The 25,094-nt window shown below is 51.3% G+C and overlaps 1 protein-coding gene across 4 annotated transcripts in view; it reads left to right on the top strand.

The window, feature by feature from the left end:
- LOC136315490 (cytidine monophosphate-N-acetylneuraminic acid hydroxylase) overlaps positions 1–25,094 on the top strand; it is a 54,839-nt gene that overhangs the window by 7,339 nt on the left and 22,406 nt on the right. For 3 of the 4 annotated variants that reach the window (XM_066247136.1, XM_066247138.1, XM_066247139.1), the window contains 4 exons: positions 12,798–13,001; positions 14,074–14,165; positions 19,803–19,912; positions 21,862–22,052. In XM_066247136.1, the coding sequence (XP_066103233.1) occupies positions 12,798–13,001; positions 14,074–14,165; positions 19,803–19,912; positions 21,862–22,052 (597 nt within the window). Of the gene's footprint in view, positions 1–12,532; positions 12,556–12,797; positions 13,002–14,073; positions 14,166–19,802; positions 19,913–21,861; positions 22,053–25,094 lie in introns of those variants that run through there. The other variant, XM_066247137.1, reaches the window with a different exon arrangement.

Genomic DNA, 25,094 nt, shown 5'->3' with positions numbered 1-25,094 from the left:
GCGCTGTCTGTGTGGGCAGGTTACTCAGTTGCTCACTGAGTCCTCTGAGCGGGCGCTGTCTGTGTGGGCAGGTTACTCAGTTGCTCACTGAGTCCTCTGAGCGGGTGCTGTCTGTGTGGGCAGGTTACTCGGTTGCTCACTGAGTCCTCCTCTGAGCGGGTGCTGTCTGTGTGGGCAGGTTACTTAGTTGCTCACTGAGTCCTCTGAGCGGGTGCTGTCTGTGTGGGCAGGATACTTAGTTGCTCACTGAGTCCTCCTCTGAGCGGGTGCTGTCTGTGTGGGCAGGTTACTTAGTTGCTCACTGAGTCCTCCTCTGAGCGGGTGCTGTCTGTGTGGGCAGGTTACTTAGTTGCTCACTGAGTCCTCTGAGCGGGTGCTCTCTGTGTGGGCAGGTTACTTAGTTGCTCGCTGAGTCCTCCTCTGAGCGGGTGCTCTCTGTGTGGGCAGGTTACTTAGTTGCTCGCTGAGTCCTCCTCTGAGCGGGTGCTGTCTGTGTGGGCAGGTTACTTAGTTGCTCACTGAGTCCTCCTCTGAGCGGGTGCTGTCTGCGTGGGCAGGTTACTTAGTTGCTCACTGAGTCCTCCTCTGAGCGGGTGCTGTCTGTGTGGGCAGGTTACTTAGTTGCTCACTGAGTCCTCCTCTGAGCGGGTGCTGTCTGTGTGGGCAGGATACTTAGTTGCTCACTGAGTCCTCCTCTGAGCGGGTGCTCTCTGTGTGGGCAGGTTACTTAGTTGCTCACTGAGTCCTCCTCTGAGCGGGTGCTCTCTGTGTGGGCAGGTTACTCAGTTGCTCACTGAGTCCTCCTCTGAGCGGGTGCTCTCTGTGTGGGCAGGTTACTTAGTTGCTCACTGAGTCCTCCTCTGAGCGGGTGCTGTCTGTGTGGGCAGGTTACTTAGTTGCTCACTGAGTCCTCTGAGCGGGTGCTGTCTGTGTGGGCAGGATACTTAGTTGCTCACTGAGTCCTCCTCTGAGCGGGTGCTGTCTGTGTGGGCAGGTTACTTAGTTGCTCACTGAGTCCTCCTCTGAGCGGGTGCTGTCTGTGTGGGCAGGTTACTTAGTTGCTCACTGAGTCCTCTGAGCGGGTGCTCTCTGTGTGGGCAGGTTACTTAGTTGCTCGCTGAGTCCTCCTCTGAGCGGGTGCTCTCTGTGTGGGCAGGTTACTTAGTTGCTCGCTGAGTCCTCCTCTGAGCGGGTGCTGTCTGTGTGGGCAGGTTACTTAGTTGCTCACTGAGTCCTCCTCTGAGCGGGTGCTGTCTGCGTGGGCAGGTTACTTAGTTGCTCACTGAGTCCTCCTCTGAGCGGGTGCTGTCTGTGTGGGCAGGTTACTTAGTTGCTCGCTGAGTCCTCCTCTGAGCGGGTGCTGTCTGTGTGGGCAGGATACTTAGTTGCTCACTGAGTCCTCCTCTGAGCGGGTGCTCTCTGTGTGGGCAGGTTACTTAGTTGCTCACTGAGTCCTCCTCTGAGCGGGTGCTCTCTGTGTGGGCAGGTTACTCAGTTGCTCACTGAGTCCTCCTCTGAGCGGGTGCTCTCTGTGTGGGCAGGTTACTTAGTTGCTCACTGAGTCCTCCTCTGAGCGGGTGCTCTCTGTGTGGGCAGGTTACTTAGTTGCTCACTGAGTCCTCCTCTGAGCGGGTGCTCTCTGTGTGGGCAGGTTACTCGGTTGCTCACTGAGTCCTCCTCTGAGCGGGCGCTGTCTGTGTGGGCAGGATACTTAGTTGCTCACTGAGTCCTCCTCTGAGCGGGTGCTGTCTGTGTGGGCAGGTTACTTAGTTGCTCACTGAGTCCTCCTCTGAGCGGGTGCTCTCTGTGTGGGCAGGATACTTAGTTGCTCGCTGAGTCCTCCTCTGAGCGGGTGCTGTCTGTGTGGGCAGGATACTTAGTTGCTCACTGAGTCCTCCTCTGAGCAGGTGCTGTCTGTGTGGGCAGGTTACTTAGTTGCTCACTGAGTCCTCCTCTGAGCGGGTGCTGTCTGTGTGGGCAGGTTACTTAGTTGCTCACTGAGTCCTCCTCTGAGCGGGTGCTCTCTGTGTGGGCAGGTTACTCAGTTGCTCACTGAGTCCTCCTCTGAGCGGGTGCTCTCTGTGTGGGCAGGTTACTTAGTTGCTCACTGAGTCCTCCTCTGAGCGGGTGCTCTCTGTGTGGGCAGGTTACTTAGTTGCTCACTGAGTCCTCCTCTGAGCGGGTGCTCTCTGTGTGGGCAGGTTACTTAGTTGCTCACTGAGTCCTCCTCTGAGCGGGTGCTGTCTGTGTGGGCAGGTTACTCAGTTGCTCACTGAGTCCTCCTCTGAGCGGGTGCTGTCTGTGTGGGCAGGTTACTCGGTTGCTCACTGAGTCCTCCTCTGAGCAGGTGCTGTCTGTGTGGGCAGGTTACTCGGTTGCTCACTGAGTCCTCTGAGCGGGTGCTCTCTGTGTGGGCAGGTTACTTAGTTGCTCGCTGAGTCCTCCTCTGAGCGGGTGCTCTCTGTGTGGGCAGGATACTCAGTTGCTCACTGAGTCCTCTGAGCGGGTGCTCTCTGTGTGGGCAGGTTACTTAGTTGCTCGCTGAGTCCTCCTCTGAGCGGGTGCTCTCTGCGTGGGCAGGTTACTCGGTTGCTCACTGAGTCCTCCTCTGAGCGGGTGCTGTCTGTGTGGGCAGGTTACTCAGTTGCTCACTGAGTCTGTCCATCAGCACAGACTTGTTCGGATGGTCTCTTTCTCCCCTTTTCCCTTTCTCTCAACACTCCAGGTACTCAACTCCCCCCTCTTCCTGCTCGTCTGCTTTCTGAGAAGAACGCCTGGGTCCTTGTTCTCTTCGCTCCTCGAGATGTAAGATGTTTTTCCCTCCCTCGGGCTTCCTTCAACATTTTTTGCTTTATCTCTCATTTTCTGCCATTTTAATGAGATCTGCCCGGGTGTAGCTCAGGGGCCAGTTGTCCTGCTTGGAGTTCTTTGAGCTTCCTGGATCTGTGGGTTGGTGTCCGACATTAATTTGGGAGAAATTCTCTGCCATTATTTCTTCAAAAATATTTTTTCTGTCTCTGCCCTTCCCCCCCTTATTCTCCTCATGGCCTTCCCTGTGTGCCTCACATCACACCTCTTTCATTTGCACCACAATTCCCAGACATTCTGGGCCACCGTTCTTGGTTTTTCTCTCTTCCTTTTCAGTTTTGGGATGTTTCTATTGTCATAACCTCAAGTTCAGAGCTATTTCCCTCAGCCAACTCAAGCAAGCCCATCAAAGGCATCCTTCATCTCTGTTGTTGTTATTATTATTATTTATTTGTTCTTGAATGTTGTCTACATTTATTATAAGAGCATTTTGGTTGTTGTTTTTTTTCCCCCCTATTCCTCATCTGATAATTCCAGCGTTCCTTCCACATCTAAGTCTCAGTCTGATGTTTGCCGCGTCTCTTCGAACGGTGGTTTTTGCCGGCACTATTTTGTTGCATGGTGGATGTGATATATGGGGTAAAAGGGACCCAGGATTGGCCCCCATCGGGGAGGGGCTTCTACTAGTGAGTTTCTGTTTCCGTTGCTTGTACCTGTTATCTCTGCACCTGTGATCTCTGTACCTGTTATCTCTCTAACTGGAGAGGCAGCTGTTTGCCCCATAACCTCAGTTCGCTGATAAATGTAAGAAGAGTTGTGTTCAGTTTATTCATGGTTTTTGTTTTTTTTTTTTCATTTGTTATGAGGGCAAAGTAACGAGCTCTGAGCTGCTTAGACGCCGGGCCCGAAACCCAAAGTCTGAAGCCCTGGGCTCATTTTCCTCCCCACAAAGGATAATCCTTTGTCTGGATGCACTCAGATTTCGGCAATTGTTAATGAACCTGCGACCCACATTTCGGTGTAGGTTTGTGTGTGGACCTGGTGTTCACATCGGTGGGGTGAATACCTTTACGGGGGGTTTGCTGGGTCGCACGGTAAGACGAGGTTCAGCTTTGCACAAAGTGTGAGACCGTAATAGGTTCCAGGACGGCCGTCCTGCCTTTTCCCTTCGTCAGCGCGGTGCCGGTTTCTGTAGCTCCAGGCCCTCCCCACCCTCGGAGTGCTCGTACTGAAGTACAGAGCAAGCTCCCTGCGTACCCCGCTGGAGACCAGCCACAGAGAAGCCTTGTCAGCAGAGGACACGTGGGAAGTGGTGGGAAGGGGACAGATAGAAAAGGCCCGGGACCCGCACTCACGGGCAGCCGCTCAGGTTCCGGAGCTGCTGCGAGTCTCCCCCGAGACGTGTGGGGTCTCAGCCCCACGCCGGGCTCCCAGCCCAGAGCATCAGAGCCAGGAAGGGGCAGCCACACCACGTCTGGCCGCGAGGGCAGTGGGGTTTCTGTCCGGCAATAAGAGACGGGAGTCCTCAGAGAGACACAGGTCCTAACCCTCTTTAAAGGGCCAGCACGCACAATTTTGCAAACGAGCAACCGCCCACCCCGGACTCTGGAGGAGGAAGGGTGAAGTAGACTAAATCCCAAGTGAGGAGAGTTCAGGCTTTATGGCTCCGGGGACAGAGCTGAAGGGACATCTGCCAGGATCTCTGTGCTGAGTCATTCTCCCCAATGGCAGGGCGCCATCTTTCTTGGGTGGAGCACCCACTGCATGGAGCATCCGCCTTGAGGAATGCCATGGTGCCCACCCTCTGGACAGCCTCCCACTTACCCTGTGGGGCTCACCACCTGCTGAGGAGTCCGACGAAAGCGGACTCTGAGGCTCAGCCCCGACCGTGACCTGTGAGCTGCTGGGTGGGTGCTGACCTCTCTCAGTGGCTGAGCCTCACCGACAGCCAGCAGGCAGAGGCAGGCAGAGGGGCCTTGGGACTGTTGCTGGCCTGCCCCCTGGCCTGGTGCTGGTAAAAGCCAGCCTTGATGTGCAGCTGATTCTTCCTCCCCATGTGCACCCAGACCCAGCAGAGGCAGCAGCCATGGACGGTGGATCCCTCGTGGTTTCAAACTGATGGCTAAGCCCCAGTCAGTCACAGGCTGCGTTTTACATGGCCCTGCACCAGAGTCCCTCCCAGGAGACCCAGAAACAACACACCCCGGGGCCAGCTGCAGAGTGGGATCCAGTGACTGGGCCAGCTGCAGAGCGGGATCCAGTGAGCTTCACAGGCAGTGTCTCCTAAGGCAGAGAGCTCCAGCAGACAGGCACCAGACCCTGCTGAGGCCGTTCCTGTGGTCAGTGTCTGCACAGCAGCTCCCGGGCCGTGGTCAAGGCTGAGCCTCACAGCCAGCCAGCCTGAGGGCTGACCACATGCATGAATGAACCAATAGCAATCAAGAATCAATTATGCTTGGCCTGTGGTGGTGCAGTGTGGGTAGAGCATCAACCTGGAATGCTAAGGTCGCCAGTTCGAAACCCTGGGCTTGCCCGGGTCAAGGCACATGTGACAAGCGATCAATGAACAACTAAAGTGAAACAACTAGGAGTTGATACTTCTCATTCTTCACACACACACTATATCACTCCTCTCCCTATAAAATCAATAAGTAAAATCTTTAAAAGAACATTTCCATTACAGCAGGAGGCCCACATGCCCGCCTCCCCCAAGGGACATTCCTGGAGCACCCAGCTTGAGTGACCAAGGGGACCACACAACTGGACCCCACAGGACACCTGCTACATAAGGTCACCCCCCCCCAGAGACTAGAAGTCATAGAAGATCTATCTAATATGTAAGAAACAAGCACAAAAAAGGCAGCCAATGCAGGGAGGCAAAAAAAAAAAAAAAAAAAAAACAAAACAAAACAGGCCTCAAATGACAGAACAGAAAACCTCTGCAGAAAGAGAGCTAAGTAAAATGGAGATAAGCAATTTATCAGACACAGAGTTCAAAGTAATGGTTAGAAGGATGCCCAACAGCATGAGAAAGGACCAGTCAGAGATGAGGAACACGATATCTGAAATGAAGAATACGCTGGAAGGAATAAACAGGAGGTTGGATGAAGCAAAGGATCAGACCAGCAATTTAAAAACAAGGTAGAAAAAATAAAAAACACCTAAGCAAAGCAGCAAAAAGAAAAAAAGGATTTAAAAAAAAAAATGAGGATAGCTTAAGGAATCTTGGGACAACACAAAAGATAACAACATTCACTTAATGGTGTATCAGGTGAAGAGAATGAGGGATCAAGAACTTATTTGAAGAAACAATGACTGAAAATTTCTCTAACCTGGTGAAGGAGGAAGACACTCAAGTCCAGGAAGGGCAGAGTCCCAAACAAGATGAACCCAAGGAGGCCCCCACCACGACACATCATCATTAAAATGGCAAAGGTTAAAGACGAAGAGAGAATCTTAAAAGCCATCAGAGAAAGACAATTAGTTACCCACAGGTGGAGCGCCCATAACACTGTCAGCTGATCTCTCAACAGAAACATTTCAGGCCAGAAGGGGTTGTCATAAAATATTCAAAGTGATGAAAAGCAAGGACCTGCAACCAAGACTACTTTACCCAGAGGGGTTGTCATTTAAAATTGAAGGAGAAATACAAAGTTTCCCAGATAAAACATATAAACAAACTAACAAAATCTAAATTAATTTGTGACCAAACCCCCCTCCACAAATATTACAAGAAATGTTAAAGGGCTTAAAAAAAGGAAGGAGAGGAAGAGGAGCAGGAGAAGGAGGGAAAAAGAAGAGAAAAAGAGGAACAAAGCTAAAAGAATAAAATGGCAATAAATAGGTACTTATCAATAGTCACTTTAAATGTAAATAAATGGCTTAAATGCTCCAATCAAATGACATATGGTTGCCTGACCAGGCGGTGGCGCAGTAGATAGAGCATTGGACTGGGATGCAGAGGACCCAGGTTCGAGACCCGAGGTCGCCAGCTTGAGCACAGGCTCATCTGGTTTAAGCAAAGCTCACCAGCTTGGACCCAAGGTTGCTGGCTCGAGCAAGGGGTTACTCAATCTGCTGTAGCCCCATGGTCAAGGCACATATGAGAAAGCAATCAATGAACAACTAAGGTGTCGCAACAAAAAACTAATGATTGATGCTTCTCATCTCTCTTTGTTCCTGTCTGTCTGTCCCTATCTATCCCTCTCTCTGACTCTCTTTGTCTCTGTTAAAAAAAAAAAAAAAAAGAAAAGACATACAGTTAGCTGAATGGATAAAAAAACAAGACCTATATTTGTGCTTACAAGAGACCCATCTCAGAAAGAAAGTTATACACAGAGACTAAAAGTAAAGGTATGGAGAAAGATATTTCATGTGTATGGAAATTTAAAAAAAGCAATACTTACACCTGACAAAATAGACTTTAAAACAAAGAAGACAAAGAAGGATGCTACATAATGACAAAGGGAGCTATCCAACAAGAGGATGTAATATTGTAACATTTATGCACCCAGTATAGGTGTGCCTACGTATGTAAAGGAATGCTTGATGCACATAAAGGGGGAGATCAACAGTAATACAGTCATAGTAGGGGATTTGTTCTTTTTAATGTTTTGGGGTTTTTTTTAACAGTTTATTATTTTTTTGAGATTTTATTTTATTGATTTTTTTTTTTTAGAGAGAGAAGAGAGAGAGAGAATGAAAGAGAGAAAGAGCAAAAGAGGGAGGGAGAAACAGGTTGTGTCAACTCATAGTAGTTGCCTCCTATACGTGCCTTGACCGGAAAAGTTTAGCGTTTCAAACAGGGACCTCAGTGTTCCAGGTCAATGCTTTATCCACTGCCCCACCTCAGGTCAGGCATTGTAGGGGATTTTAACTCCCCACTGACATCAATGGATAGATCTTCCAGACAGAAAATCAACCAGGAAACAGAAGACTTAAATGACACACTAAATCAGATGGAGTGAGTTGATATTTTCAGAGCATTTCACCACAAAGCAGCAGAATATATCTATTTTTTCAAGTGCAATGAAACATTTTCTAGGATAGACCGCATATCAAGACACAAAGCAAGTCTCAATAAATATAAGAAAACTGAAATCACATCAAGCATCTTCTCTGACCATGACGGTGTGGAAGTAGAAATCTATCACAAAAAAACCCCCCAAACCTGAAAAACACACAAAGACCTGGAGGCTAAACAGCACGTCACTAAACAATTAATGGGTTAACAATGAGATCAAGTAAAAAATCAAAAGATATTTTGAAGCAAATGAGAAAGAGAACACAATCTAAAATCAATGGGACACAGCAAAAGCAGTCCTGAGAGAGAAATTCATAGCACTATATATAGGCCAATCCCAAAAAAAAACAAGAAAAATTTTAAAAATCTAACTTTACACTTAAAGGTACTTGAAAAAACAAAACCTAAAGTGAGTACAAGAAAAGAAATAATAATGACCAGAGCAGAAAGAAACAGAGTAGAGTCTAAAATAAAAAATACAAAAGATCAATAAAACCTAGAGCTAGTTCTTTGAAAAAGATAGACAATTTGGACAAGCTCTAATCAGACTGATCAATAAAAAAAGAGAGAGGACCCAGATAAATGAAGTCAGAAATGGAAGAGGAGAAGTAACAGTGGACACCAAAGAAATACCAAGGATTGTAAGAAAATATTACAGACAACTATACGCAAACAAACTGAACAATCCGGATGAAATGGATAAATAAATACCTAGAAACATACACTCTTCCAAAACAGAATCAGGAAAGATCAGAGAATCTGAATAGACAGATCACAACGAGTGAAATTGAAGCAGTAATAAAAAAACTCTTGACAAACAAAAGTCCTAGACCAGATGGTTTCACAGGTAAATTTTACCAAACACTCAAAGAAGAACTAATACCTCTTTCTTAAACTATTCTAAATCATTCAAGAGGAGGGGAGACCCCCAAGCTCAATTTACAAGGCCAACATTATTTTAATTCCAAAACCAGGTAAAAACACTACAAAGAAAGAAAATTACAGGCTGATATCCCTGATGAACATAGGTGTTAAAATCCTCAACAAAATATTAGCTAGCTGGATCCAGTAATACATTAAAAAGATCCTACACCATGAATGACCTACTGGGACTGATTCTGGGGATGCAAGGTGGTAAAATATCTGCAAATCAATCAATAGGATACAGCACATAAACAAAATGAAAGATTAAAAACAACAACAACACATGATCATGTCAATAGATGCAGAAAAAGCACCCAATTGTAATAAAACTCTCAGCAAAGTGGGAATAGAGGGAGCATACCTCCATGTAATAGGGGCTATATCTGACAAACTATCAGCCAACATCACTGAAAGGACAAAAACTACAAGTGTTTCTCTTAAGATCAGGGTCAATACAGGGATGTCTGTTTTCACCCCTCTTATTCAACGTAACACTGGAAGTCCTAACCACAGCAATCAGACAAGAAAAAGAAATAGAAGGCATCCAAGTTGGAAAGGAAGAAATAAAAGTGTCATTATTTGAAGATGACATGATATTGTATATAGGGAATCCTAAAGATTCCACAAAAAAAACTACTAGAACTGATAAACGAATTCAGTTAAGTAGCAGGATACAAAATAAATATCCAGAACCAGTTGTGTTTTTGTGTACTAATAATGAACTACCAGAAAGGGAAACTAAGAAAACAATCCCATGTATAATTATATCAATCAATCAATCAATAACACACGTAGGAATAAATTAACCAAGAATGAAAAAGACCTGTATTCAGAAAATTATAAGACAAACAGGAAAGAAACTGAAGAAGATACAAACAGGTGGGAGCACAGACCATGCTCACGGTTAGTAAGATTAAGCATCATCAGCATGTCTGTACCACCCAAAAGCAATCTACAGAGTCAATGCAATTCCTATCCAGATACCAATGGTGGATTTCACAGAACTAGAACAAGTATCCCCCAAAATTTATAGGGAACCACACAAAGCCCCAAATAACAACAATGATCTTGAGAAAGAAGAACAAAGTTGGAGGAATCACACTACCTGTTATCAAACTCTACTATAAGTCCATAGTAATCAAAACAGCAGCATGGAATTGGTATAAAAACAGACACAGAGATCAATGGAAGAGAACAGAGGACCCAGAAATAAACCCACGCCTTTACAGTCGATTAATATTTGACAAAGGAGGCCACGATGGGGTGAAGATGGTCTATTTTACCGAGCCTGCGGTAAAAGGAAACATGTATGCTCCTAGATAACAAATGCTCTTGTGGCCGGTGTTTATTTTTTCCAAGAACATTAAAGGATTTGAAAATTTCTGGGGCGTTGAAAAGTAGGTTACTAAAACACATCATTATTTTACGTTTAACTATTCTATTAACACCCAGTCCAGAATTCACTGTCATTTTATTGTCTTGACTTTAATGGAAACACATTCATCAACCATATCTTTAAAATCAGCATTTGGGGGGGGGGGATAAAAAACACCTCACCATTTGAAAAATACATAAACGCGTGTATACAGGAGCCTGCAATTTTCATCTTTGGCCTTGGGTCCCCTATGCCTCAGGCTCTCATGAAACTGGTAAGTTACTGCAACCTGTTTGCACGGGGTCATCTAACAGGAAGTTGGCAAAGCGGTCCATTCCATCGAGGGACACAGAGCAACCGGAGTGGTTTTCCATGGACATCTTCCAACTTCTTACGCTTGGGAAGGGCCTCAGCGCTCCCTTGAATTTGGTGCCAGACATTTATACTCATAAGAACAAAGCTTTTTAAAAGCAAAAAAAAAAAAACAAAAAAACAAACAACAACACATAAAACAAAAAACCTTCATGAGGCTTACAGTGGTTTCTTTCCCATCAAATGAAATGCATTTGAAATATGGTTTTTGGGCGGAGCATTTCAAATCTGCGGTGAATCTGGGCTCGAAGTGACCGTGGAGACGGTGTTTCGAGAACACGGTCGTATTTCCACACTCAGCCACACCTCCTGGACAGTTTGCGAGTGGAACCAGCTTCCTGGGTGTTCTCTACTCTGGTGGATTTTTCTGTTTTTTTTTTTTTTGTTTTTTTTTTTAATTTAGAAAATAAATTTTAACAGGGCAACATTGATTGATAAGTGTACATTGATTTCAGACAAACATCCCTCCATCGTCTGAACAGTCAGTTATGCTGTATATCCATCACCTAAAGCCAAATCATTTTCCGTCCCTTGACACCCTTCCCCGGGCCCCGCCCCCTCTGGTGGATTTTTAAAACGCTGTTTCTAATCCCCTGTTGACAAAATTTGCAGCGCTTCTGAAAGCGAAAGTAGAAACGGCAACCGGGGTACTTGAGCTCCAAGCCAACCTAAGCTGGGCTCTCAGTTTGGGGGCGGCGTGGACGACTCCAGAGCCCACGTCTGGGTTCCAGACCCGGGATGTGTAGGGGAAAGTGGGGAAACCTCTCCCGGCAAAGGCAGTGTTGATTCCCCGAGGGCTCCGAGCTGCATCAGAGAGTGTGTCTGGGAACCAGGGACTGAGAAGTGTCACGCAGGCAGCTCCCTCACAAAACGATGAAAATGTACACGCTTCCCGTGCTGCTAGAAGTTTAATTCGTTAAGCAGCTGCTTGTAAAGGGACGCTGTGGCGGGGGCGGGGGGGGGGGGTGCGCACGGTTGCGGAAACAGAAAAGTGTTTGGTTTTGTTTGCCCCTTTAGGGCGCATGCGCGCGCGGAGAGAGGCAGGCAGACAGAAAGAGATGAGAAGAGCAGCATGGACTCATAGTTGTGGCACTTTAGTTGTTCATTGATTGCTTTCTCCTATGTGCCTTGACCAGGGGGCTCCAGCTGAGCCAGTAAACCTTTGCTCAAGCCAGTGACCTTTGGGCTCAAGCCAGGGGACCATGGGGTTTTGAACCTGGGTCTTCAGCATCCCAGACCAACGCTCTATCCACTCTGCCACCACTTGGTTAGGCCATAAAAGGTGTTTTTAAAAAGCCATAATGAAAACATGGTTCTTATAAAGCCTCTGTGAGTAGTGCAGTGGATTGAGCATCGGACTAGTAGGCGGAGGACCCAGGTTCGAAACCCCGAGGTTGCCAGCTTGAACGCAGGATCATAGACATGACCCCATAGTTGCTGGCTTGAGCAAGGGATCACTTGGCAATCAATGAACAACTAAGGAGACTAAGGAGCCACAAGGAAGAATTGATGCTTCTCATCTCTCTCCCTTCCTGTCTGTCTGTCCCCATTTGTCTGTCTGTCTGTCTGTCTCTCTCTCTCTCTCTCTCTCACATACACACACACACACACACTTGCAGTGGCCCAGGTGAGGTTGAAGCGTGGATCCCCATTGGTCAGGGTGCACGTGGGAGTCTGTCTCACTATTTCCTTTCCTTTCACTTAAAAAAAAATGCTTCTGAGGGCAGTCTGCATATTCCTCACATTCATGAGCAGGTGCTGGGGTTAACACAACACACAGGGCGGGGCTGGGGGGTGGGGGGGCTCTGACAGATTCTCCGAGGGAATGGCAGGTGTAACCGTTTTGGGGGGAGGGGTTCCAGGCAGAGAGCGTAGAGGTGGTTCAGCAGACTGGCATCTGAAAGACTCGGTGGAGACGGAAGGATATGAACCAGCAGAGACCGCGTTCACATCCTCTCTCCACCCGCGGGAGTCAGCAGCAGAAGCCCGGAGCAGCTGGCTGTTCTTTCGAAATAATAGCCAGGAAGAGTCGGGGGCTGCAGGGAATGGGCAGGCAAGTGAGAGGGCTCACGCTCTCTGGGAAAGTGCCGAGGGCGTTCCGCACACAGGAGCGGGGAGAGGGCCCCCCCGGGAGCCACCAGACCTGGAGAGTTGCAGGGAGAAGCTTTAAAAGGACTTTCTCATTAAAAAAGAGAGAGAGAGAGAGAGAGAGAGAGAGATATGTTGAGCTGTTCGCTCCAGAGGACACTCTCGTAAAACCTTAACAGTATCCAAATGTATCTGCCTTCTCCGCAGCGTGGAGCAGACAGCCGAGGTCCTGCTGTGCCTCTCCCCCGCTGAGGTGGCCGACCTCAAAGAAGGGATCAATTTTTTCCGAAATAAGACCACTGGTCAAAATTACATCTTCTACAAGAACAAGAGCTGCCTGCGGGCGTGCAAGAATCTGTGCAAGCACCAAGGGGGTCTGTTCATCAAGGACATCGAGGACCTGGATGGAAGGTACCAGGGGTCCCCCTCGCCTTTCTCGCTGGCAGCATGTGTGCTAATGGGGAAGCGATGAGGGAAACAGCCAACCAAGTGTTTCCCCTAACACTTTATGACCCTTTAAGGAATCTCCCTAGTCTAAACATGGTAGGACTTTTTCTTAATTTTCTCTCTCCCTCTCCCTCTCCTTCTCCCTCTCCCTCTCCCTCTCCCTCTCCCTCTCCCTCTCCCTCTCCCTCTCCCTCTCCCTCTCCCTCTCCCTCTCCCTCTCTTTCTCTGTCTTAAGAGAACTGTGATTTTAAAATTATTCTCAGACAGCCCTGGCCAGTTAACTCAGTGGTAGAGCATCAGCCCGGCTTGTGGAAGTTTTGGGTTCGATTCTCGGCCAGGGCACAAAGGAGAAGCACCCATCTGCTTCTCCACCCCTCCCCCCTCCTTCCTCTCTATCTCTCTCTTCCCCTCCCGCAGCCAAGGCTCCATTGGAGCAAAGTTGGCCCGGGCGCTGAGGATGGCTCCATGGCCTCCACCTCAGGTGCTAGAATGGCTCCGGTTGCAACCGAGCAATGGCCCAGATGGGCAGAGCATCACCCCCTGGTGGGCATGCCGGGTGGATCCCCATTGGGCGCATGTGGGAGTCTGTCTCTCTGCCTTCCCCTGCTTCTCACTTCAGAAAAATACAAAATAATAAAAAAAATAATAATAAAAGCTAAAATATAAATAAAAAATAAAAGCTCAAAAATTATGCTCAGAACAGCAGTCGCTCTAGGGCACGAGTGTCCCTGTGTGAGGGGGTGTTGGAGGGCTCACGCACCAGCTTTTTATTCGTAACATTCAAGACTGGAGAAAGGGAAGGCTCTATGATTTGGAAACCATGGTGGGGGCCCCCTCTGTACCTGCCCCGAGCAGTGGTCTGGCTGTTGTTTCTGATTTTTGTTCTCACCGCGTCCTGGTCCTGGCCCTGGCCCTGACCTCTGACCCTGACCTTGACCCTGACCCCTGACCCTGGCCCTGACCTCTGGTCCTGGCCCTGGGCCTGACCTCTGACCCTGACCTCTGACCCTGACCCTGGTCCTGACCTCTGCACTAGGTCTGTCAGATGCACCAAGCACAACTGGAAGCTGGACGTCAGCACAATGCGGTACATCAACCCCCCGGGCAGCTTCTGCCAGGACGAGCTGGGTAAGACCTCCCTGCTGCTGTCCGCGTGTCCTGCTGTTATGGTTTTTGGGATCCTTCCAGTCCACTGGTGGCCAGTCTCCCGGGACGCTTTGGGTATATGCCACGTTGACGCTGTGCGGACATTCGGTCCTTTTCCTGTAATTGATACTGAAAATTCCAAGCAGAGGAATTATCTGCAAGGTCTCTTGTTTGGCCAATACATGTTGAAACCCAACTGTGTGTAAACTTTGCCCCGGGCATCAAGAGTCACACAGGCCCTGGCCAGGTGGCTCCGTGGATAAAGTGTCATCCTGGTTGGCTGAGGCCACAGGTCCAATATCCGGTCAGGGCACTTGAGAGAAGCAATCGGTGAGGACGTAACCAAACGGAACAGCTAGGTAGAACAGTGAGCTGGTGCCTCTCTCTCTCTCTCTCTCTCTGTCAAATCAATAAAAAATAAAATGAAAATAAACAGAGGCACACAGTCTGCCTCTATGAGAGGACAGGGACACAGAGTGGTGGCCAAGACAAACGAGCCAGTGGTCACCCGAGATCCCGGTCCCCTTGTTAAGTTCCCCAGACACAGTGCAGGACAGGACAGCGGCCCCAGCAGCCCATCTGTGGACGTGAGGTCGACGTCCACGGGCGTGGCACTGTCCACCAGCGCGGCCAGACTCCACAGCTCCGGCTGGAAGACCACGTGCTTCCACGTCCGGGGCTCTGTCCCCGCAGATAAGAGACTGCGGTCTTCGTCCAAGCCTCAGTCCTTACGCTGGCACTTCTCTGTTTCGCTTCCTGTGCAGAGGCAGCTGAGGAGGGCTGAGCAAGAGGAATGCAATTGTTTCCACTCTTAACGGCTTAACCTTGTGATGTCGCTGTAGAAAGAAAGTCACGGAGGGCGACCCTCCAACCGCTCAGCAGCGCGTTAGACGCCGTTTCAGCGGGATGGCTGCAGGGGGAGTAACATGCAGAGACCCGATCCCCACGTCCCAGGAAGCGGCAGGCTTCTGTTGTCCTGACAGCCGGGCGGAGCTCTGTCAGGCAGAGGGGAGGAAGGAAGGGTTTGGGTAGAGGGGGCAGCGGGGTGTCCTTAGAGCGTGGGGGCCACGCCTGTATTTCTGCCAGCTAGAGAGCCAGGTATGCCCATCGGAGTAGCAGAGTGTCAGGCTGCAGAGGGACACAGGCGTTGGAAGGACGCCCTCATCCACACCTTCGCTGAGTGTGCCGGGTGCAGCCCTAGGCACTTGGCGTGGATCACAGGGTGGAGGTCAGCGGGGGGTGGGGCACTGGCCACACACCCTGGGCCGGCACCCTTGCTGCCCACTGGGCCCCAACCCCCACCCCTGCTCGAGGGCCCGTGGAAGCTGTCTGGTGCCATCGTGTCTCTTTTAAAAACAAAAAGGCAACGATACATTGTATGTTTAGCTTATCCTATCTGTATTTAAGTCCCTCAACGAGGGGTGCCAGGTCGGACAGAGGGGACTTTGCAACCCCGAGAGAGTCCTGGGAGACGTGAAATCAAGACCACGAATAAATCAATTAGTGCCTGGCCGGTAGTGCCGCAATGGACAAAGCTTCGACCAAGAATGCTGAGGTCGCCGACTGGAAAACCCCGGAGGTTGCCGGCTCTGAGTGTGGCCTGGTCAGCGTGGAGCCACTGACTTGAGCTGGGGGACTGTCCACACAACCCCAGTTGTCCAGGGCCTCATTGGCTTTTGGTTAGTCATGAACAGAATTGTTCAATGAAATCTGCTCAAGCCCGCCAGCCTGAGCCCAAAGGTCACTGGCACGGAAATCCCAAGGTCGCTGGCTTGAGCTTAGGGGTCACTGCTCAGCCAGGGTCAGGACACAGGTGAGAAAGCAATCAATGCATAACTAAAGAGAAAGCAACTAGGGGTTGATGCTTCTCATCTCTCTCCCTTCCTGTCTGTCTGTGTCTTTTTCTCTTTCTCTCTCTTAAAAAAAATTAATAATAATAAAAATACATTAGCTTAATGGATCGTTAACAGATGCCCAGCTTGAGCTGGGTGTTGTTCTCAGAGGCGTATGATGGATAGAACAGCGAAGAAACCAGGAGCCCTGCCCTGACAGAGCAGAGAGTCTCGTTGGGGTCCAGGGCTGTGGAGCACTAGTTGACACAAGGTGGTCAGAGCGCTGTTCTCTGATAAGGTGACCTCTGAGTCCCTGGGAAGCCAGGGCGAGGGCAGCCGTCCAGAGAGGCCGTCTAAGTGAGCCATCCCTTGGTCAGGGCAGGGACGGAGGATACAAGTGCACGGGGGAAATGGGAGAGACAGGAGGACAGGGGGGCTTCTGCCTGGTGGGGGTCCCTCGGGAGCACCTCCTGGAACATTGACATTCGACAGCTTCTGTGAACAGTCCTTGTTCCCGAGCCCCGGGGGAAATGCTAAGACACCCAGCTCCCCACCGGATGGGCGGTGTTTAACCTCCGTTTCTTTCATAAGCCGTTTTCTCACAGTGAGTGTGATTGCACGCTCATTTGGAAAGCGGAGGCGACCCATTCTTTTTGCCGGCTTTGAAGAAAGTCAGAAGAAGGTGCACAGCTTTCTGTGGGTGAGGTGGTGACACCTTTTTATGGGCGGGGTGGTGACACCGTTCCCACGGTGGCTGCCTGGGTCTAGTCAGAGCCTCCTGTCCTTCCGCTGAGCGGTTAACAGAATTGCTGGCATTTCTTAGGACGGGCTGTCCCGGGAGGGTCCCTCGGGTTAAAAGCGAAAGCTCTGAGGAACGGAGGAATCAAGTGTCCCCCACCCAAGGTCACCCCGCAATCCAGGCGGAGAGCAAGGGCTCCTACCTCTGTGTCCTGAGCCCGTGCCTGGCCCGTGAGCGGGCCCCAGCACTGCGGTGACAGCTGTCACACACGGCCGTGCCTCCCTGCACAGGGGTCCTCAGTGGTCTCCCCGTGGCCTTTCAGAGGAAGTGCTGACCTGAACACCTGCGGGCGTCTGTCTGACTGCCTGCCCACTTCTCACTTCAGCAGCAGGTGTTGTTTCCAACCCTGGTAGCCGGAAATCCAAAGGGGAGGGGCTCAGTGATGTTGGTGCGGCTGCTGCCACCGCCCAGGACGCTGCCGAGTGGACAGCCCTGGGCAGTGTGGCTGCTCCCACCACCCAGGACGCTGCCGAGTGGACAGTCCTGGGCAGTGTGGACACTGCCGAGTGGACAGCCCTGGGCAGTGCGGCCGCTCCCACCGCCCAGGACGCTGCCGAGTGGACAGTCCTGGGCAGTGTGGCTGCTCCCACCACCCAGGACGCTGCCGAGTGGACAGTCCTGGGCAGTGTGGACACTGCCGAGTGGACAGCCCTGGGCAGTGCGGCCGCCCCCACCGCCCAGGACGCTGCTGAGTGGACAGTCCTGGGCAGTGTGGCCCGCTGCCGAGTGGACAGCCCTGGGCAGTGTGGCTACCCCCACCACCCAGGACGCTGCCGAGTGGACAGTCCTGGGCAGTCTGTGGGCAGTGTGGCCACTCCCACCGCCCAAGACGCCGCTGAGTGGACAGTCCTGGGCAGTGTGGCCCGCTGCCGAGTGGACAGTCCTGGGCAGTGTGGCTGCTCCCACCACCCAGGACGCTGCCGAGTGGACAGTCCTGGGCAGTGTGGACACTGCCGAGTGGACAGCCCTGGGCAGTGCGGCCGCCCCCACCGCCCAGGACGCTGCTGAGTGGACAGTCCTGGGCAGTGTGGCCCGCTGCCGAGTGGACAGCCCTGGGCAGTGTGGCTACCCCCACCACCCAGGACGCTGCCGAGTGGACAGTCCTGGGCAGTCTGTGGGCAGTGTGGCCACTCCCACCGCCCAAGACGCCGCTGAGTGGACAGTCCTGGGCAGTGTGGCCCGCTGCCGAGTGGACAGTCCTGGGCAGTGTGGCTGCCCCCACCACCCAGGACGCTGCTGAGTGGACAGTCCTGGGCAGTGTGGCTGCTCCGTGGCTGATCAAGCAGCCACCATCCTTCCGCTCTGCCCTGCTCTGTCACCTACCCCGAGGAGCTGGCTCTTGTCCTCAGGACCTCAGGACGGCTGCTGCTGCCCCTCCAGGCTCGGCAACCAAGGTCCAAACCACAGAGGGAAAGGGGAATGGCTGAGTGCAGGGCCTGTCCCTGAGTCTGTCCCTCCTGGTCAGGGACAGACAAGGGTTCCTGGAGGCCGCAGCTGCGGACTGTGTTCACACCGCACTGGCCGGAATGATGTGTCCCAGATGGAAGAGCTGTGTCGGTGGCCACTCCGAACTGCAAGGGGGAGACCCAGGACGTAGGGAGCTTTATTTTTTTTGGGGGGGGTCCTTGTTCTGCTCATTTAAAATCATCATTGGCATCCGATCTTCCATTGGCTTCAGGACTACCAACCTTGCAACTCGACATTTAGCTAGCCACCTTACGATGGGGTGGCCACGCCCGGTCCAGTCCCCACCTGTCCCCATGCACAGCGACCACAGCGCGAGTGACTGTATTTCCTGCCACCTGTTCCCTCCCCCCCACCCCCCCGGCAGCCACTGGGGTGCTCTGTGTCTCTGAGCCTGTCTGTCTGTCTGTTCTCTGCCTCACTGTGTCCCACATAGAGGTGGTGTCTGTCTTTGATGTGATTTTTTTAGACAGGCGTCTCACCACACTCACAGGAAATTAGGATGCCAGCCGTAAGGAAGAAAGAAAATAGATGTTTGCGCAGGTCCCAGCAGCGCCGGCCATGGTTGCTTGAAATGTTTCATTGCCCCCCTCCCCACATCAAGGCCACAACATGGAACTGAACCTTGTCCCCAGCACGGTCTCTGGTCCCCTTTGTGGCCCACGCAGGCCGTCTGTGCTGTGGGGCTCACACACAACACTTTCCTGGGCCAGGAGCTGCCAGTGGTTCTGTGAGGACCAGCGCGCCCGGCCTCCACCCCTCACACGCCTTCTCCTCTCACCCCAGCTGCCTGCGCACCACCTCTCTGTCCGCCCCAAGCGTCCCACCTTCCAGGCTGCACGTCCCTCCACACCGTGAACCCTCATCTGTCAACCCTGTGACTGCCGCTAGGGGGTGTGTGTGTGCCTGAGTCCCTGACACAGTGAGGGCCTGAGGGAGAGCTGAGTCGGGAGAGCAATGGCAGAGCCCCGGCTGGTTGGCTCAGCGGTAGAGCGTCGGCCTGGCGTGTGGAAGTCCCGGGTTCAGTTCCCGGCCAGGGCACACAGGAGAAGCACCCATCTGCTTCTCCACCCCTCCCCCTCTCCTTCCTCTCTGTCTCTCTCTTCCTCTCCCGCAGCCGAGGCTCCATTGGAGCAAAGATGGCCCGGGCGCTGGGGATGGCTCCATGGCCTCTGCCTCAGGCGCTAGAGTGGCTCTGGTTACAACAGAGCAACGTCCCAGATGGGCGGAGCATCGCCCCTGGTGGGCATGCTGGGTGGATCCCGGTTGGGCGCATGCGGGAGTCTGTCTCTCTGCCTCCCCGCTTCTCACTTCAGGAAAATACAAAAAAAAAAAAAAAAAAAAAAAAGAGGATAGCAATGGTGGGACTTGGCAGGCGCGGCTCAGCTCACATGAGCGCCACCGTGTTTTGACCTCCCTGTGACGTTTGGCTCTCTGCGACCCTGGGCCGCACAGGCCTCCTTCCGCGACGCTTTTCCGCAGTCATGCTTGTTGTTAACCTGTATCTGTCCCCTCTGGCACTAGTTGTTGAAATGGATGAAGACAACCGACTCCTACTCTTGGAACTGAATCCTCCCAACCCCTGGGACTCAGACCCCAGAGCTCCCGAAGACCTGGCTGTTGGGGAAGTACAGGTAAGGACACAGCTAAATGACAATATTCTTAAAAACAAGCAAAAGAAAACCCTAAGACGTACATTTATTTATATATATGTGTGTGCATGGATATACACTGCTCACAAAAATGAGGGGTCAGGGACGGTGCAGACACTCCAGGACTTTCCACCTGGTGTCTGGTGCATTTTCCACCAATGAGATCGAAGTTCGTTTTGCATCTCATTTGCATAATTGAACAACTGTCTTTGACTTGTCGTCTGCTTTTCTGATGTTCTTGTTTAATAAAAAAAAAAAAAACCAAGCGCTTTTTTTTTTAATCACTTCACATTCATGTTGAAATATCTCCTGATTTTTGTGAGCAGTGTAACATACATATAAAATGAGGATGTCCATTTCTCCATATATGTACATCACATATCACCTTGACTATGTGTGGAGGCTGTCAGTTAGGACATGGAATAAAGTCATTACCAACAGCTGAGCAATGTTTTCAGGAACTCCCCAGAACCTGGCAGGGGTGGCAAGAAAATTTACCCAGAAACATGCAAAACAGAACGAAAGAAAACCCTGAGAAGGAAACCCTCAGGACAGTTATGCACAATAATTAGAGGAAGTCGGGAAGTTACCCAGGCGAGTGGCTGCCAGATGACCCGGCCTCTCCCCTGAGCTCGCTGACGAGAACCCGGGGACTTGACCCGGCTCCAGGGGAGCGTTTCCTCAGGGGGAAGCATTTCGGGGGGCTTCAGGGAAGTCAACAACCGAAAATTCACTTTTCTGGCCTACTTGGGAAGCTTGTGACAATGTGTAAGTGAATTCTCTTTCTGAGGAAACCAATGGGACCATACTCACGAGAGGCATCATAAGAAATGCATTTGGGGCCCTGGCCGGTTGGCTCAGTGGTAGAGCATCTTCTCGGCATGTGAATGTCCCAGGTTCGATTCCTGGCCAGGGCACACAGGAGAAGCGCCCATCTGCTTCTCCACCCCTCCCCCTCTCCTTCCTCTCTGTCTCTCTCTTCCCCTCCCACAGCCAAGGCTCCATTGGAACAAAGTTGGCCCCGGCGCTGAGGATGGCTCCATGGCCTCCACCTCAGGCACTAGAATGGCTCTGGTTGCAACAGAGCGACGCCCCAGATGGGAAGAGCATCGCCCCCTGGTGGGCATGCTGGGTGGATCCCGGTCAGGCGCATGTGGGAGTCTGTCTCACTGAATCCCCGCTTCTCACTTTGTAAAAATACCCCCCCCCAAAAAAAAACCCTACATCTGGGTCTTTGACCTCTCCTCACCCCCTGTCTTGGCTTGTCCCCAATGGGGTTTGTTATCTTATCTCTCTTTTTCCTGCGGGGTTGCCAACGTGGACAGGGAAGGAAGCATTGGTTGGGGACTTTTGAGTCTGCACCTGTCTTTAAGTCAATGTTGACGGTTGTTGTCAAAGAGCTCTGGCACCCTGGAGGGTGTGGCACGGGTCACTGAGGAGAGAGCCGTGCGTGCCCGTTCAAGCCAGGCTTCCGAAACGTGCCCTCAGCCAGTCTCACTGGGGATCATTCATCCGCGTCCCTGTTCACAATCACCGGCATGTCGCCTCCCGGCCGACCAGCCAGAACATCTCCAATTGCTTGTCCTTGTCAACAACACTCACCAAGCCCGTTCACGAAAGAGCATCCGCAGGGCAGACTGAGCACTCAGGAGCTCACTTAGAGCAAAACAAATTTACCCGTCAATGGGTCTGACACCCAACCAACCGTGAGAATTTCTCATCCAACAGAGCAGTGGACCCAACCTGGGAGTTGTGTCTACGTCAGACCCCCCCACCCCCTGCTGAGTCTCACCTGAGTCCTGAGCTCGCTGGGGAGCAGGGGGGGGCACTTCTCCAACCTCACTCGTCCCCTCCACCAGCCCAGGCCTCTCGGTTCCCGGCGGCTGGCCCCTTCGGGATTCGGCCCTCAGAGTCCTGCTCTCTCCCGACAGGTCACTTACCTGACTCACGCCTGCATGGACCTCAAGCTGGGGGACAAGCGGATGGTGTTCGACCCCTGGCTGACCGGCCCGGCCTTTGCCCGCGGGTGGTGGCTGCTTCACGAGCCGCCGTCGGACTGGCTGGAGAGGCTGTGCCGGGCGGACCTCATCTACATCAGCCACATGCACTCGGACCACCTGAGGTGAGGACGCCGGACCCCCCCCCCCCCGCCGCCCTCTCTCCCCCTGGAAGGACTCTGAGAGGTGGGGTCACTGGGATGGAGAGGTAATTGCTTCCATGTGCGTCCGTCCGCACCTGACGGGCGTCTCAAGCAGCCGGGCCGGGTTGGGTGCAGGTGCCAGTGGCCCTGCTGAGCTACCTCAGTTCCCCCGTTTGGCCCACTTGGCAAAAGTCTAGGTCTGAGGGACGGCTTCCCGTCAACACTTATAGCGGGAATCAGCACGCACCCACCGTCAGGGACCCTAGCGGAAACATTCCAGGGTTTCCGGGCCATATGCTCAGTGTCTCAGGGACTCCGGCCACGCAGTCACACACAGAGGCAGCCCCGACAGGCCGGAGGGAGCCCGGCCATGTTCCAGGGAAACGTAACTGGTGGACAAGGAGGTCAAAGACCCCGTACTGTTCACGTGCCACAAAGCACCACCGTCCCTCTGGTTTTCTCTTCCACTGGAGAAGAGGTAGAAGCCCTGCTCTGTGGTGGCGGTGGTGGGTGGCCTTGGTGGGCCGGCTCCTGGTCTGTCCCGGCCGCGCTCAGCACGCACTGTGAGCCCCTCAACCAGCCCCAGCCAACACCTTGTGGAAACCAGAGCAATAGCAGGAATGCCCCTAACTCAGACCATCAAGAAGGAGAGACAAAGAGGAATCACTTTCTCTGTGATCTTACATAACCAAGTTCACACGTAGGGCTCTTTTCCCCCCCTTTTTTTGGCAGAGACAGAGAGAGAAGGACAGATAGGCACAAACAGACAGGAAGGGAGAGAGATGAGAAGCATCAGTTCTTCGTTGCAGCTCCTCAGTATCCTCAGTTCATTGATTGCTTTCTCATATGCGCTTTGACTGGGGGGCTGCAGCAGAGCGAGTGACCCGTTGCTCAAGCCAGTGACCTTGGGCTCAAGCCAGCGACCGTGGGGTCACACTACCATCCCACGCTCAAGCCAGCAATTCCACGCTCAAGCTGGCCAGCTCGTGCTCAAGCCAGCGACCTCGGGGTCTCAAACCTGGGTCCTCCTAGTCCCAGTCCAACGCTCTACGCACTGCGCCACCTCCTGGTCAGGCTGTAGGGCACATTTTGATGGGCACGTCCACGATCCGTGGTCAGGGGTAAGTGCCCTGTTTGCCAGCTGACCCGTCTCCTGACGTTTCTATTCCTAAGGCATGTGGGATCTCGGGGGCACGGGTAGGACCTGTCCCTTGTCTTTCTGAAAGGAAATGGTGTAAAAACTTAGGGGACCCGTTTGGCAATAAATGAGCTGCGACACACTCACAAAATGACTGCAGCCCAACAGAGGTATTCTGGTGCTAATATTAAAAAGCCACTTGGGAACCCAGGGATGTCTCTGTCCCGCCACGCTTTCTGGAAGCGAACTTGCATGACCCCACGGCGGTGAGAGCCCCGGGGTCACGGATGGCTCAGGCACAGAGGGTGTGCCGGTAACTTTACGCTGAGGGCACAGAGAACAACGGCATGTAGGTCAGGGGGTGGCCCCACCGTGCCCGTGGCAAAATGCCATCGCCTGAGATCCTAGTGGGAGGCCTTTGATGGGCAGATGCTGAGGTTTAGGGAAGGTTGGCACTTTCTATGTCACGGCGTCCAATTCCCTCCCGATCGTGGTCCTGAAGACAGACTTAGTTTTCATTGCAGGGACTTGGGTGGGGGACGTTGTCCAGGCATCCAAACGCCCGTTCTCGGGGACAGTGACAACATCGCAGCACGTTGCTTGGGCGGAGTATTGTTAGTAATAACACTGGGGAACAGTTTTTTTTTCCATTTTCTGATGCATGAGGCTTTAGAACTGTTTCTATATATTTCTGCATCGCTGATTCCAAATCTGAAATCAGTTTTTTGGCGCATGCTCTAGTTTTTATGCAATTTTAATTTCTTTTGGTTACAGTTAATGGCATGCATTCGTTTTTAAATTGCAGTTAACGGGCAACGACTCTTGGATTGAACATAACCACAAGGCAATTAATGTTTTACAAACATCACTTTTACATAATTGTAATTGTTTTTAATTGTAAAAAATTATTATCTGATAAAAACACCCTCTTATTCTGTTTTAAGATTGAATCATGGCTTCTTCGAGTAGGCGTAAATGTAATAGTCCTGACACCTTCTGTTATAAATGTGGCTGTTACACACTTCAATGTCAAAGGCGCAATATTTCATCATTTGTGACACGTGCATATATTGCCTATTTTCAAGTTCCCATTGGCAATCAAGACAAGAATTGGGCTCCTCATATTGTATGTCATAATTGTGAGTAAACGCTTCATGACTGGACAAAAGGAAAATGCAAAGGAATGCCTTTTGGTATTCCCATGGTTTGGCGTGAACCTAAGGACCACAGCAGTGACTGTTATTTCTGTCTGATCCATACAAAGGGCATCGGCAAGAAAAAACGGCATATGATCGCATATCCTAATATTCCTTCAGCAATATGACCTATCCCACACTCTGAGACACTCCGGTTCCAGTTTTCAATGGTTTTATTTCTTCTAAGGACGAAGAAAGTGAACATGGTGATCAAGTGTATTTTGATAAGATGCATGAGGAAATGGTTGTAGAATCTGAAGGGTCTTCTTCTGATGCCAAACAGTCATTAACCCCTCAGCAGTTTAACCAACCTGAATTGAATGACTTAGTAAGAGGTTTGGGCCTATCAAAGAAAGCAGCTGAGTTATTAGCCTCCAGGCTTCAAGAAAAGAATGTACTTCACCAGTCAGGTAAAGTATCCCATTTCAGGAAGCATGAACAAATTTTTGTGGACTTTTTTTCCAAAGACAAACACTTTGTTTACTGTCATGACGTCAGTAGTCTTCTCAGCCAGCTAGGTGTTACCACTTACAGTCCAACAGAATGGCGGCTATTTCTTGACAGCTCTAAATGGAGTCTGAAATGTGTTCTCCTACACAACAGTAATGTTTATGCAGCAGTTCCAACTATTATTCAATTCATCTGCAAGAAGATTATAATGAATAAAAATTGTCCTCAACTTTCTGAAGT

The sequence above is a fragment of the Saccopteryx bilineata genome, chromosome 11 (genome assembly GCF_036850765.1).
Source record: "Saccopteryx bilineata isolate mSacBil1 chromosome 11, mSacBil1_pri_phased_curated, whole genome shotgun sequence".
Lineage (NCBI taxonomy): Eukaryota > Metazoa > Chordata > Mammalia > Chiroptera > Emballonuridae > Saccopteryx > Saccopteryx bilineata.
This window is presented reverse-complemented; position numbering and strand designations above follow the sequence as displayed.